Source organism: Haliaeetus leucocephalus, unplaced genomic scaffold, assembly GCF_000737465.1.
Source record: "Haliaeetus leucocephalus isolate CR32 unplaced genomic scaffold, Haliaeetus_leucocephalus-4.0 Scaffold932, whole genome shotgun sequence".
Taxonomy (NCBI): Eukaryota; Metazoa; Chordata; class Aves; order Accipitriformes; family Accipitridae; genus Haliaeetus; species Haliaeetus leucocephalus.
In genome coordinates, this window is record NW_010973368.1 from 4,794,289 (window position 1) to 4,805,302 (window position 11,014).

The following is an 11,014-nucleotide window of genomic DNA, read 5'->3' on the forward strand; positions in this document are numbered from 1 at the left end:
TCAAAAACCTCATACATGGAGCTTAGTCTGTCTCAATGCCAAAATGCGGCCACCCCGGGTCTGCACGGCAGTGCTGGGGAAGGAGGGGAGGGCAAGGAGCTGGGAGCGATGCGGCAGCCACTGCAGGGGGACGTGGCAGGGGAGAGTTTTTCTCTCAAATGGTTTCACTTGAGTCCCTGGGGCAGCATGACCCTGCGCAAGGTTTCCCAAAGGTGGTGGCAACCCGCCACTCCTGAGAGCAGAAAAACTTGCTTGGCTCCTCAAAATGGGGTCACAGTCTCACGCTCCTGGTGGGTTATGTTGTTTAGATGGTCAGTGTTGGCAGGGCAGGTTGGGAGTGCTGGGTGAGGAGAGGAGAGTGGGGAGGAGGACACACATTTTCTGTCCTGGGAACAGACACCTCTTCCCTCATCCTGCTGCCCATGTGGTACCTCACAGTGGGTTCCTGTGCCTCCCCACCATCCCTTTCTGTGGGAAGTTCCCAGAGGGCTGGGAGGACACATGAAACATTGGGGACAGGAGCAGTGGTGCCGAAGGCGGGCTGACCGCTGAGGGGAAGGGGCTGGCTGTGGGGGTTTGCATCCCCAGGGCCTGGGTGGGCTCATGGGCCGACCGCTCCCCCCATCATTCTGCCCTGGCTGGCAGTGAGCCTGGAGGGCGTTCATGCCCCTCCATGGGAGAGCAGTGCTAGAGCTTATGGGTGGGGAAGATTATGTTTATTTCCACCATCTTTAAGCAGGTTTATTTTACTCAGCCATGTGCTCACAGTCATTTTCTCATTGATCCCACTCACTCCCACATTCATACCCACCATCCTCATGAGCACCCCAGCACCTGTGGTCATTTGTGGGTGATATGAGAACAAGGGACACCAGCTGCCAAGTCCTCCTGACCTCTCTGGGTAATCATATCTTCATTGGCAATGACAAAACTAGTCTTTGAGCAGGTGTTTTATACCTTTTAGGAGTCATCAGTTGCTGCAGAGTGGTCCTTTGCCTCCAAACCTTACTGATCTCAGCCTCCATAGCCCGCCGGCCAGGTTGCCACCTATTATGTGGTTCTCCTTGTTTGGAAGATGCATCTGGTTTCTGGCAGGCTAATGGGACAGGCTGGTGTATTTCCCGTGTGAGGGAGCTGCTGTCCTACTTGTGATGGGACGGGGTCTTCTGCTGGTGGGTTGTCCGTGCTGTGGCCTTAGCAGGGTGTGGGCACAGCATTCACACCAGTGTCAGTCTTGGTGCTACCAATCTCTTCTCATCCAGCGCCTTGGCTCCCCAGCGGGGTCTGGCTCCAGTCTCTGTGGGTCACAGCCCCGGGGAGGTAGGCAGTGTCACGGTGGGGCTGGTCTTCTGTGCAGGCTCCTGCCCTGAAGATGCTGAAGGTGGTGCAAAGAGCCTTGTCCAGGGATGCTGCTGCCCCACACCCGCTTGCCCCACAGGCCACCAGCATCCTGACTCTCTCTTTGCTTTTTGGACCTGTAGGCCATGACCCTAAGAGGGAAGGGTGAAGGGAGAGCCAGGGAGAAATGCCTTGGACCCCCATAGGTTGTTGGAGGGCTGTGTCTGTGGTCCCATCCCCTCTGTGCTCGTCCCCCTCAGGGATGGATATGCCCTGTGGTGTGCCTGTTCTTCTGTGCACCGAGCTACAGGGACAGAGAGGTCACCATGGTCTTTGGTGCCAAAACTGCCTCTGACGGTGTGTGTGCTGAGCTCAGCACAGGGTGTTGATGAGCCTTTTCCCAGCCCAAGGTCATTTGTTAGTTGTGCTGAGTCAGTGGCAGTGACTTGGGTTTCCTGGCCTCCCCGTCACTGCAGTCCCGCAAGGTCAGTCACTGCAGTCCCACAAAGTGGGACACTGAAGGTTCTCCTCCCTGCCCGGTCCTGGACGCACCAGAGCATGGACCTGATCTTCCCATTACAGTGGTCCTCGTTTTCCCCTCCCACAGCCTGGCCACGTCTTGTGAAGGAAGAAGGATGCAGAGGCAGACAGGTAGCTGCGATGCTTGCTTTCTAGGAGACACGGTCTGGCTGCTCAGCCTGGCTTTTCTGCTGGCTTCACATGGCCACAGGCAGCTCCATCAGCAGCGCTGTGCCCCAGCTGCCCACCTGCCAGCGAAATGAGTAATCCCTTCCCTGCCAGAGCGGCACGCTGAGGCTGGGTGAGCGCAGGCATACCGAGAAGGCCCACTTAGTCATCTGAGCACTCCCAAGACTTTGTTTTGGTGTTTTGCTACTCCAGCTGTCCGTGAATCCCCTAGTAAATGAGATTGCTGGCAGGGTGCTTCGAGGGAGAGATAAATTTTGAAAAATTGCATTCGCATAAAAGACATGCCTTATTTTTAATTGGAAATCTGATTCTCTGGATTAGTGCCCACCCAACTGGAGAGGAGAAGCATATGCTGGTGTATCAACAAAACAAACAGGGCACTGAATATTCAAGGCAAACCTTACACACTGGAAATGCTTCGTAGAAATTATCCAGCAAATCACTTTCAATGGCAATGCTCATAGGTTCACTGTCCATTTACAGCCGTCACAAAGAGGAGAAAGAAGGATTGCCTTTCTCTATTGCTCTACTTGTTTTCTGACCCTGTTTTAGCATCTTTCCTCTAAGTAAGACCTAGATTGGGTAGACCATGTATTGCAGTTTCTGTCTCTATGTTATGGCTTCATTTTTCAAAGCCACAACCCTATCCACTCCTGTGTTTCTTGACTTGCCACTTGCTGTCACTTCTCCAGGACAGCGGCTGCGCCAAGGGATGCCTGTCCGTCGTTGGCATCTGGAGGCACTGCCTCATACACAGCTAACGGGAAGCTCTCCCAACACCTTCTGGAGGTGAAGGTACCCACCTAGCTCTCTTATTCACAACAATACTTCCTCCTCTGGCCCTTAAAGATTGGGAAAAGCACAATGGCAGTGGTGTAGCTGGGAACAGGAACTGGTCTGGCGATGCTGTGGGGTTTGTTAAGATACGATCACAGTGCTGTCACCAGAGTATTGCAAAATGCTGAACTATCTCATAGTCTGGTGTGAAAATTTAGCTTAGGTGTTTTAACAGTGACTTTAAGTCTGACCTAGAGTGCCTGTGTGACTGACTCTGTATACCAACTAAGGTATCTCCTCCAGTTGGAGGGAGGTTGAACATGTCCTACACGTCTGAGTTCAAGCTGTTCCTGGTGCACATGAGCAGAAATCTCCTCTTACAGTTTCTGCTGCATGTGCTGTTCCTAGAACATTTACATGATTTACTTTTAGCTGGTTGTTCCCAATGGTTATTTTAATGGTAACGCTGCAGCTATATAATTTGCATAAGCTTTTCTAAGAGCAGCACCATAAAAGGTGAGATCAGCTGGAACAAACGGTCTAGAAAAGTGCTGGTTTAGGTATTTGGAGGTGGGTTTCCGTGGGTATCTGAGGGTGAAGGGACCAGAGAAAAGGCAGGAGAATGAGCTTGAGATTAGCTCCAGAGGAGCTACAAGGGCTGCGTTACAGGCCTGAGCATGACATGATGGCCCCTTTGGGCAACGGAGTTGGAGGTGCCTGAGAGAGGGGACAGAGCTGGACAGGTGGCTTCAGGTGGTCTCTGCTCCTGAAATTGCTCTGTGCAGTAAGAGTCTGGCACTGAAACAGCAATGCTGGGTGGAGAGACAGGAACCGGTCGGGCTGGGTGGGTGAAGGCTTGCATTTGGGAGGCTTGTGGGCAGGAGAGCTTGGAGCAGGAGGTACTAGCACCATCTCCAGGAGAAACCCATTGCTTTTGGCTACCAGGAGCAAAATATCTGCTACTGGGGGAAGGGGACAGCAACAAGGACTTGCTAGGGAAAGACAACCCGAACCAATCCCTGTGAAAATCTCCCTCACGCTGCCATCCTCTGGCAGGATGTTCCTCCTACGAGCGTGAAGACGGTGCCTAGAAACAAGCTGCAGGATCTTACTGCTGCATATTGGAGTGGTGGTGGTGGAGAAGGGACTTGGAGGTTGCTAAGAGTCTCCTTGTTTATTTGCTGAAGGTCCAACAGCTCCCTGGGTCAGAGACACACTCTCCTTGTTAACAAAAAGGCAATGAATTATTTAGCAGCTGACAATGCCAGATGGCGATGGCTCTGCTGCTTACAGGAGGAGGGGAGGGAGGGAGACATGCACATGGGGAGAACAGATTGAGAGCATCTCCATAGGAAAGGGCTGACCCCGGCCAGAGGTCCCAGTGGCCCAGGTGGTTCCCCAGCCGCCTGGCGGCAAGCAGGAGGCAGGCGGTCCAGGGCAAACAGCTGCTGCTTGCCAGAGTGGCCCACTCATTTCCTACGGGTCTCCCCTTGTTGGAGTTTCCTCTTCAGGGGTTGTTATCCTGATGGGACCATGCTGAGCCTCGAAGTACAGGACTCCCAACCCTGGCTGGGAGGCAGACCGTGACTGAGGACACTACAGGGAGGCTTTGCCAGCCCGTCCCTCACTTCATACCTGGCTGCAGGGATGGTACTTCAGCCCAAAGTCTACTGGGATGCCCTTTGGAGTGGTATCAGCATATCTCAGGTGACCTGGCAGTTCTTTTGTGAGTCACACTAAGGGTCAGCTGTCCCAGCTTGGGCTATGATGTCTCCGGACACCACAGGCTGGCCAGATCAATATATATATGGCTAGGGACACCTGAGGAGAACTGAAGATGCTGTAGGCAGCATGGACAGATCTGTAGCAGACACTGAAGCCCATGCCCCAGGTGACACTGCACCATATGCACAGGGACTGCCATGGGTCTGTGTGTCATGGGGATCTTCATGCCTGTAGTTCAGTGGCTTCTGACATCCCTTCAAGGCATCTATGCAGGTAACCAGATGCCAGCCTAACCCTGGAGTGGGGTCAGCCTCAGGCTCTGCTGGGCTCATAGCCTTGGTCCATGCATCCCAGCCACTCTTTGGCTTCAGTGGAGATTTCTCTTTAGGCTGGAATTTATGCTTCAGAAATGAAGAAAACAGCGAGTCACCATCTCTGTTTAATTTGGAAGCTGCAGGCACCAAGAAGAGTTCTTAAGTTCTTCAACCCTCTTGAGAGCTTGGGTTGAAAATCCCTTGGGAATCCCTGGTGTCCACCTGATTGCATTTGTCAGGCTGTCAGAGCCTTTTTTTTTTTTTTAATCAACTCTTGTGTTTGAAAACCTCCCTCTTCTTCAGTCTTTCTTTTCCCTGAACGAGGAGGTCAAAGAGAGTCAGTGTCTCAGACGTGTAACCTCTGTCAGCTCCTGTCCCAGCACCCCCATCCTACCCGGTCTGCTCAGCCGCGGGGTGGAGGGTGTCTGGGCTCCTCAGAAGCTTTAGGACAGGACTAATCTCAAGCAGGAAGCTGCATGGTCTGAGAGAGGCTGAGGCTACAGCAGTGCACGTACATAAAACCACATGCTACTGTAGTCTCCCATCTGTCACACTGGCAGAGCAGAAGTAAATGTTTCCCGACAAAAGCAAATCCATGTAGAGCTCAGGAAGATCCCCGTTCTAAGCCAAGGTATTTTGTCCATGTTCTCTCTGTGCTCCCCAAGGACCTCTCAATCAGGTTGCCTTTGGTGTTGAAGAAGAGTTGATCCTGTTTGGTCTTGATGGGAAAAACCGCCATAAACACTTTGCATCTCCAGGTTCCTGGAGGTGCTGGCTGTCTTTGTTTGCACCTTCCTCCATTACTTAATTGGACCATGGCTCCTGCTCCTCTTCCTCTGTCCTGCCCATGTGGGCTGTGAACATCCTGCAGCAGGGATCAGCTGTCACTGGGTGACTGCAGGCACTGCAGGAGGGTCCCAGTTGTGCCTGGAATGTACATAAAAAGGAGGAAGAGGAGTGAATGCCCAGTGGCTTGAATACAAAGCTCACAGGAGTACATGTTAATAAGCATGCTGAGGTTTCACATGGCCTTTGCACTGGCCACAATATACTGGTTACAATGTACTGTGCTCAGCATGTTTGCAAGGCAAGGCACTCATATAATTCGTTATAAACTTCAGGCAGGCCAGAAGGTGTTCTTGTCAGGAGCACAAGTCCCCAAGAATAGGGACGTAGAATAACTGCAGTTGGAAGGGCCCACTTGGAGGTCATCTGATAAAAGCCCTTGCTCTGGACCCGGCCAACTTTAAAATTATATTTCGTTGCTCAAGGCGTCCAAAGACAATGCTTCTTTGTCTATCTGTTCCCACACACACTGATAACCTCAATCTTCCCCTAAGCAGGGTCTTCAGCCCTCTAGGTTTATCTACCTAGAAAGTACTAGACATCCTAAGTCGGGGCCTTTCGGAAGAGATGTTAGGGACCCAACCTGGTTGCCATTTTGAAAATCCCTCAACAACCTATTAATGGACCATCGTGAGAGCACCCTGAATACCCCCCCACTGTCCCAGGGTGCCTGTCACCCTGGCGATGTGGTTGATCTCACTATGGTCATAGCTGTCCTCCTTTGAAGGCCACACAGCTCTCCAGGCACCAGGAGCAGCTGACTAAAGGTGCTGGGGGAGCTCCAAGGCACGGAGGCATGGCAGGTACACGAGGAGAAGAGACTCTGGCCCTGTTGTCCCCACCCTGTGTTTGTTAGTGTTTGCTGTGCTGGTTCCCTCTCCTCCTGTCCTTCTGGTGAGCGCAGCAGCCGTTCAGCACTGTCTTGGCATGCAGATCTGTGGCATCCCCATGAGTAACAGCCATGCTGGCTGCTGTAGGGTGCTTGTTCCCAGGGGTCCCAGGCACTGCAGGTTTGGAGAGGATCCTCTCCTACCTAAAGCACGTCAGTAGGAAAGGTTTTGGAAACAAGCCACAGTCTTGGCCATTAATGGCCTTTAAGTATTTCATACCAGTGAGGACTGTAGCCTGCGGTATCAGCTCCTGGGGAAGTGGAGGGAAGCCTGGCATTTAGGGTTTTGAGAAGCTGATTCTTCTGAAGACATCAAGATACCTTGTAAGGAGCAATTCTGCTCTGGTGGAAAGATGGAAGGGAGGTCCCATGACTCCTGAGTCACACAGGTCGTGATGCTGGAGAATGGAGGGCTTAGGGATGTTCCACATGCAGTAGATATCTGGCTGTGGGGAGCGAAGCCAGCGTAGCCCCAGCAGCCCAGTTGTTAACATCATCATTGCTCTTACTCTCAGAAATTCAAGCGAATGCTTTGGCCTCTTGTTCCTGCCTGCTGACCACACCAGGGTGGCCATGACTCAACCCAGCTTCCAGGACTGAGGGGCAGAGGTGGTGAGAGACCTGTCTCAGGTATGATGGAGACAACCAAATAGCATGGGGTTTAATGGGGTGGGGAGAGGGTATGAGGTAGCTGCGAGATCTCTTCAGCAACACCCCCCGCCCTGTGTCCCACAGCCCCTCCCTGGGAGAGACTGGGACTGGGGAAACTCCAAAGTCACCAGTCAGTCCTCTCCCCTCTCTGCCCTTAGTGAGCTCCTTGGACCTCGCTGGAGGACCTGAAAGAGCCACGGCCCTCTTTCAGGCAAAGGCTTCTCCATCCTCACCCCTGCCCCTGCGTTGCAGGCTGAGGCCCCACGACGGCACCGATGGAGAGCGTGTACTCGGTGGAGCCAGCACCTGATGGTGCCGGCCCCACCTCTCTGGACGTGCTCAGCTTCCTGGACGCCCTGGTGAACAGCACAGAGGAGCAATGCTTCAGTGCCCGCTCCCGCAGCACCGTCCTGGAAGGGCTGCCGTTCGGTGGCGTGCCCACCGTGCTCGCCATCAACTTCATCCTCTGGCTGGTGAGCGGGCCAGGAGGGTGCCATGCCTACGGGCACCGCAGCCCCCGGCTGTGCTGTCTGAGACCGGCTGTGAGCGTGGCGGCGCGGGGGGTGGGTGCGTGTGTTATGGGTGTGCTGACAGCCACACGTGAGTGCAGCCTGCGTGCTGGTGCACCCAGCTAATTTGGAGGAACGGGGGTGAGTGTGGGGACCAAGAGCTTTGCCCACATCGTGGTGGGCAAAGGGCAGCAGTGGCAAGATCACAGAGCAGGAGCAGTTTGGCTTGAGGCAAGAGTTTTGCACGAGCTTGGGCTCATGAGTGAGAAAACAGATGGGAGGCATGTGAGGAGACCCTACGGGGCAAGACCCTGCGGTAAACCCTTCACCTCTCCTCTTCCCTCTTCTTCCAGCTTCTCCTCCTGGTCTTCTCCTGCCTTCGGAAAGCAGCTTGGGACTATGGGCGCCTGGCGCTGCTGATGGACAATGATAGGTGAGGAGGATGCGAGGCCACCACGGATGATGGCTCCAGCCTCTCCGAGAGGGCTGGCAGGAGGGCCGGCACTGCAGGGTGGCCCACGGAGAAGCTCAGCAGGTGTTCTTGTCCCTCCTTCCCGCTGGGAATGGCCTGGCTGCCCTTGCCCATGGAGGCACAGGCACCATCTGCTGCAGGGAGAGGGAAAGGCCAGGCCAGCTTTGATTTCCTCTTGCAGGCACCATCTGGTGACCGTGCTCTTGGTGCCAGGGAGGGCACTGTCCTGGGAAGGACAGAGGCCCAAGAGCTGCTTTCAAGTGGGGACCAAGCTGCTGCCTCTCCCCCTGCCACTCTCTGGGAATGAGTAGGAGGAGGGAGGCACACAGCAATAACACTGTTCCTCATGTCACCAAGGTGGCTTGCCTGGCCCATCTTTTGGTCTAGGTGCAGAATCCCACAAAAAATACCAGTGTCCTGGTGAAAGTAGAGCCCAGACCAGATTTCCAGGTGGGCTGTGCTGCCCACAGCTGCCTGCCTGCCAGAGCATGGCGTGCCCAGGACAGCAAAGCATCTTTCTTTGTGCAAGTGGGTGCACACAGGAGGGGTCTCTGAAAGGCTGGGCAGCCCGCAGAAGCAAACTCTGTAAAAGGCTCTCTCCTGCCTTCTCCTGTCTCCAGCTCATCTTGGCCTCGGGCTCTGGAGCTGAGTCTGGCAATGGACAGGCGATGTTTCCCTTCACCAGGGAGATCAAAGGGGCAATCAAGACTTAAAATGCAAGCTCTGATTACATTCCTTTTTACTGCAATACCATTTGAGAGGGCTGACACCAGTGGAATAGAAGAAAATCTGGTTCAGCAGTCCCTTGTCCTGGAGCTAAGGCCAATTCCCCATGAGCCACCGCACTGTGGGCCTGGGCCACAGAGAAGCTGCGGTGACTTGTTGGTGCTGAGGCAGCAAGATGCAGCCGCTGCCCTGAGCCCAGCAGTAGTCACTGGTCCAGCCCCAGTGCAGAGTGCGGGGAGAGGGGAGGTATTTTCCAGGCTGCTCTCCTAGGAGAAGCTTCTCCGAGGATGCTCATACTCTTCCATCTGCTGCTTCTTTCCTGCCTCACCCCTCCGCTCCACCCTCCACTCCACCCCTCACTGCAAAGTTTGACGTCACTTTTCTATGGAGAGCAGAGCGAGAAGGAGAAGTCCCCATCGGAGAGCAGCCCCCTGGATGCTGACAACAAGGATGTGGTAAGTGCTGGTGGCTGGTGGCTGTGGCAGCGGGAGCCCAGGCTGGGCTCGTCCTGGCCCAGCCCGCCCTGCGCTTCACCAGAAGCCCAGGTCAGAAGTTAAATGGGAGAAATTAACCCCTCCAGTGCAGGGTTTCCTGCTTAACACCCTTTAGCAGCTGGATGTTCCTGGGAAAGCTGGAGGGTTTCTTTGTCCTGGCTTGTTCTGAGGCATCTACCTTGAGCAGCAGCTTGGAGGAGATGCTCCTGCCAGGGTGAGCATCTCCCAGCTGCATGGCCTTCCCTGCCAGCTGCGGGGACCTAGTCGGATACATGGCCAGAGCCTCGCTGCACACCTTTCTGGTCCCGGCAGGACAGAGTCCCCTGGATTGCACCTCCACCTCTGCTGGCGTGGTGGGTTGCGGGGGTTTTAAAGTCATCTTTTGTTTCTCTCTACCACACCAGGCACAAAGTAGGCTTCGCTGGAAACAAGCACAGATGGACATGTTTTGCTATCTCTTTCTGGGTTTTGGCAGCAAAAGCTCAAAAATCAGTCCCTGGTGTGACTATGAAAAAATGACATGACTTATTAAAAAAAAAACTAGGCAGGAAAGGTAAAGAATCAAAATCCTTGCAGGTGGCAGGAGGCCTGTTTAAAGGCTCAGTAGCGGATGCTCTGGGCAAATGTATATTGCTCATCAAAAAATAAGTGAGAAAGACCACAGGGAAAGCCAGCACAGCTAAAGAGCAGATTAAGGGAGATTATTAGAAGTAAGAAGACATCCTTTTAAAAGTCAAGCTGTTCCCAAATGAGGAAAATCTAAACTCTGCAAGGTTAGATGTAAAATACACTAAGGCAGGGAGAAGAGTGCTTTTAAGGAGAAATTTGTAGTGAGCATAAAAGCAAGTACTGGATTTTTCTTCACACATCAGAAGCAGGAAACCTGCCAGAGGGTTTGTAGGACTGATAGATGTTGAAGATAGAAAACGCTTGCTGGAGAAGGCGAGAATGTGGCAGGAGAGCTAAATAAAGTTTTGGTGCCTGTATCCAGTGAGGAGGAGCTTGACCAAATTCCTGCCCAGGAGCCCTTCTCTGTGGGGAAGCACCAGAGCATCCCTCCAGCAGCGGGGCTGGAGGATGAGTTTGCAATAAAAGCAGCCTGACAAATTCCCGTTACTATCACAAATTCCCAGGAGCAGGCACGGGATTTCTCACACCCTGAGACGAATAGCCAAGCTATTGACTGCAATGTGCAACCTCTCTCCTGCACATGGGGATCCTAGAGAGTTGGAAATCAGCTGATAAATGCTGTTTTTTCCAAAGGGTTTCTGGAAAACCCAAGAAATTACAGCCCAGGGAGCTTGGGGTCTGCACGGACAACCTCCTAGACATGGTTCTCCAGAGCAGAGCCCCACCACGGGGCACAGGAGAGAAATCAGCCCAGCTGTGCTAAGGGGGTGTCCAGCCCCCGCGGAGCTGTTGCAGGGGCACAGCGATGTCCGTGCCTCCAAAGCCTCCTGCTGCGGTCGCCAGATGAAGCTGAGCTGTGGCATAGGAGCGAAGGTCCTGGCATGGCTAAAGCCGGGTGATGTAGAGGAGGAAGAATCTGCCAGCTCTCACGGGGG

The 11,014-nt window shown here is 53.7% G+C and overlaps 1 protein-coding gene across 1 annotated transcript in view; it reads left to right on the plus strand.

The window, feature by feature from the left end:
• The first annotated feature begins 7,523 nt into the window (after nucleotides 1-7,523).
• The window catches only part of TMEM63C (transmembrane protein 63C), an 11,585-nt gene continuing 8,094 nt past the window's right edge, over nucleotides 7,524-11,014 (plus strand). Inside the window, exons 1-3 of the mRNA XM_010583757.1 lie at nucleotides 7,524-7,721; nucleotides 8,111-8,190; nucleotides 9,323-9,410. Coding sequence (XP_010582059.1) covers nucleotides 7,524-7,721; nucleotides 8,111-8,190; nucleotides 9,323-9,410 — 366 coding nt within the window. The remainder of the gene's footprint in view (nucleotides 7,722-8,110; nucleotides 8,191-9,322; nucleotides 9,411-11,014) is intronic.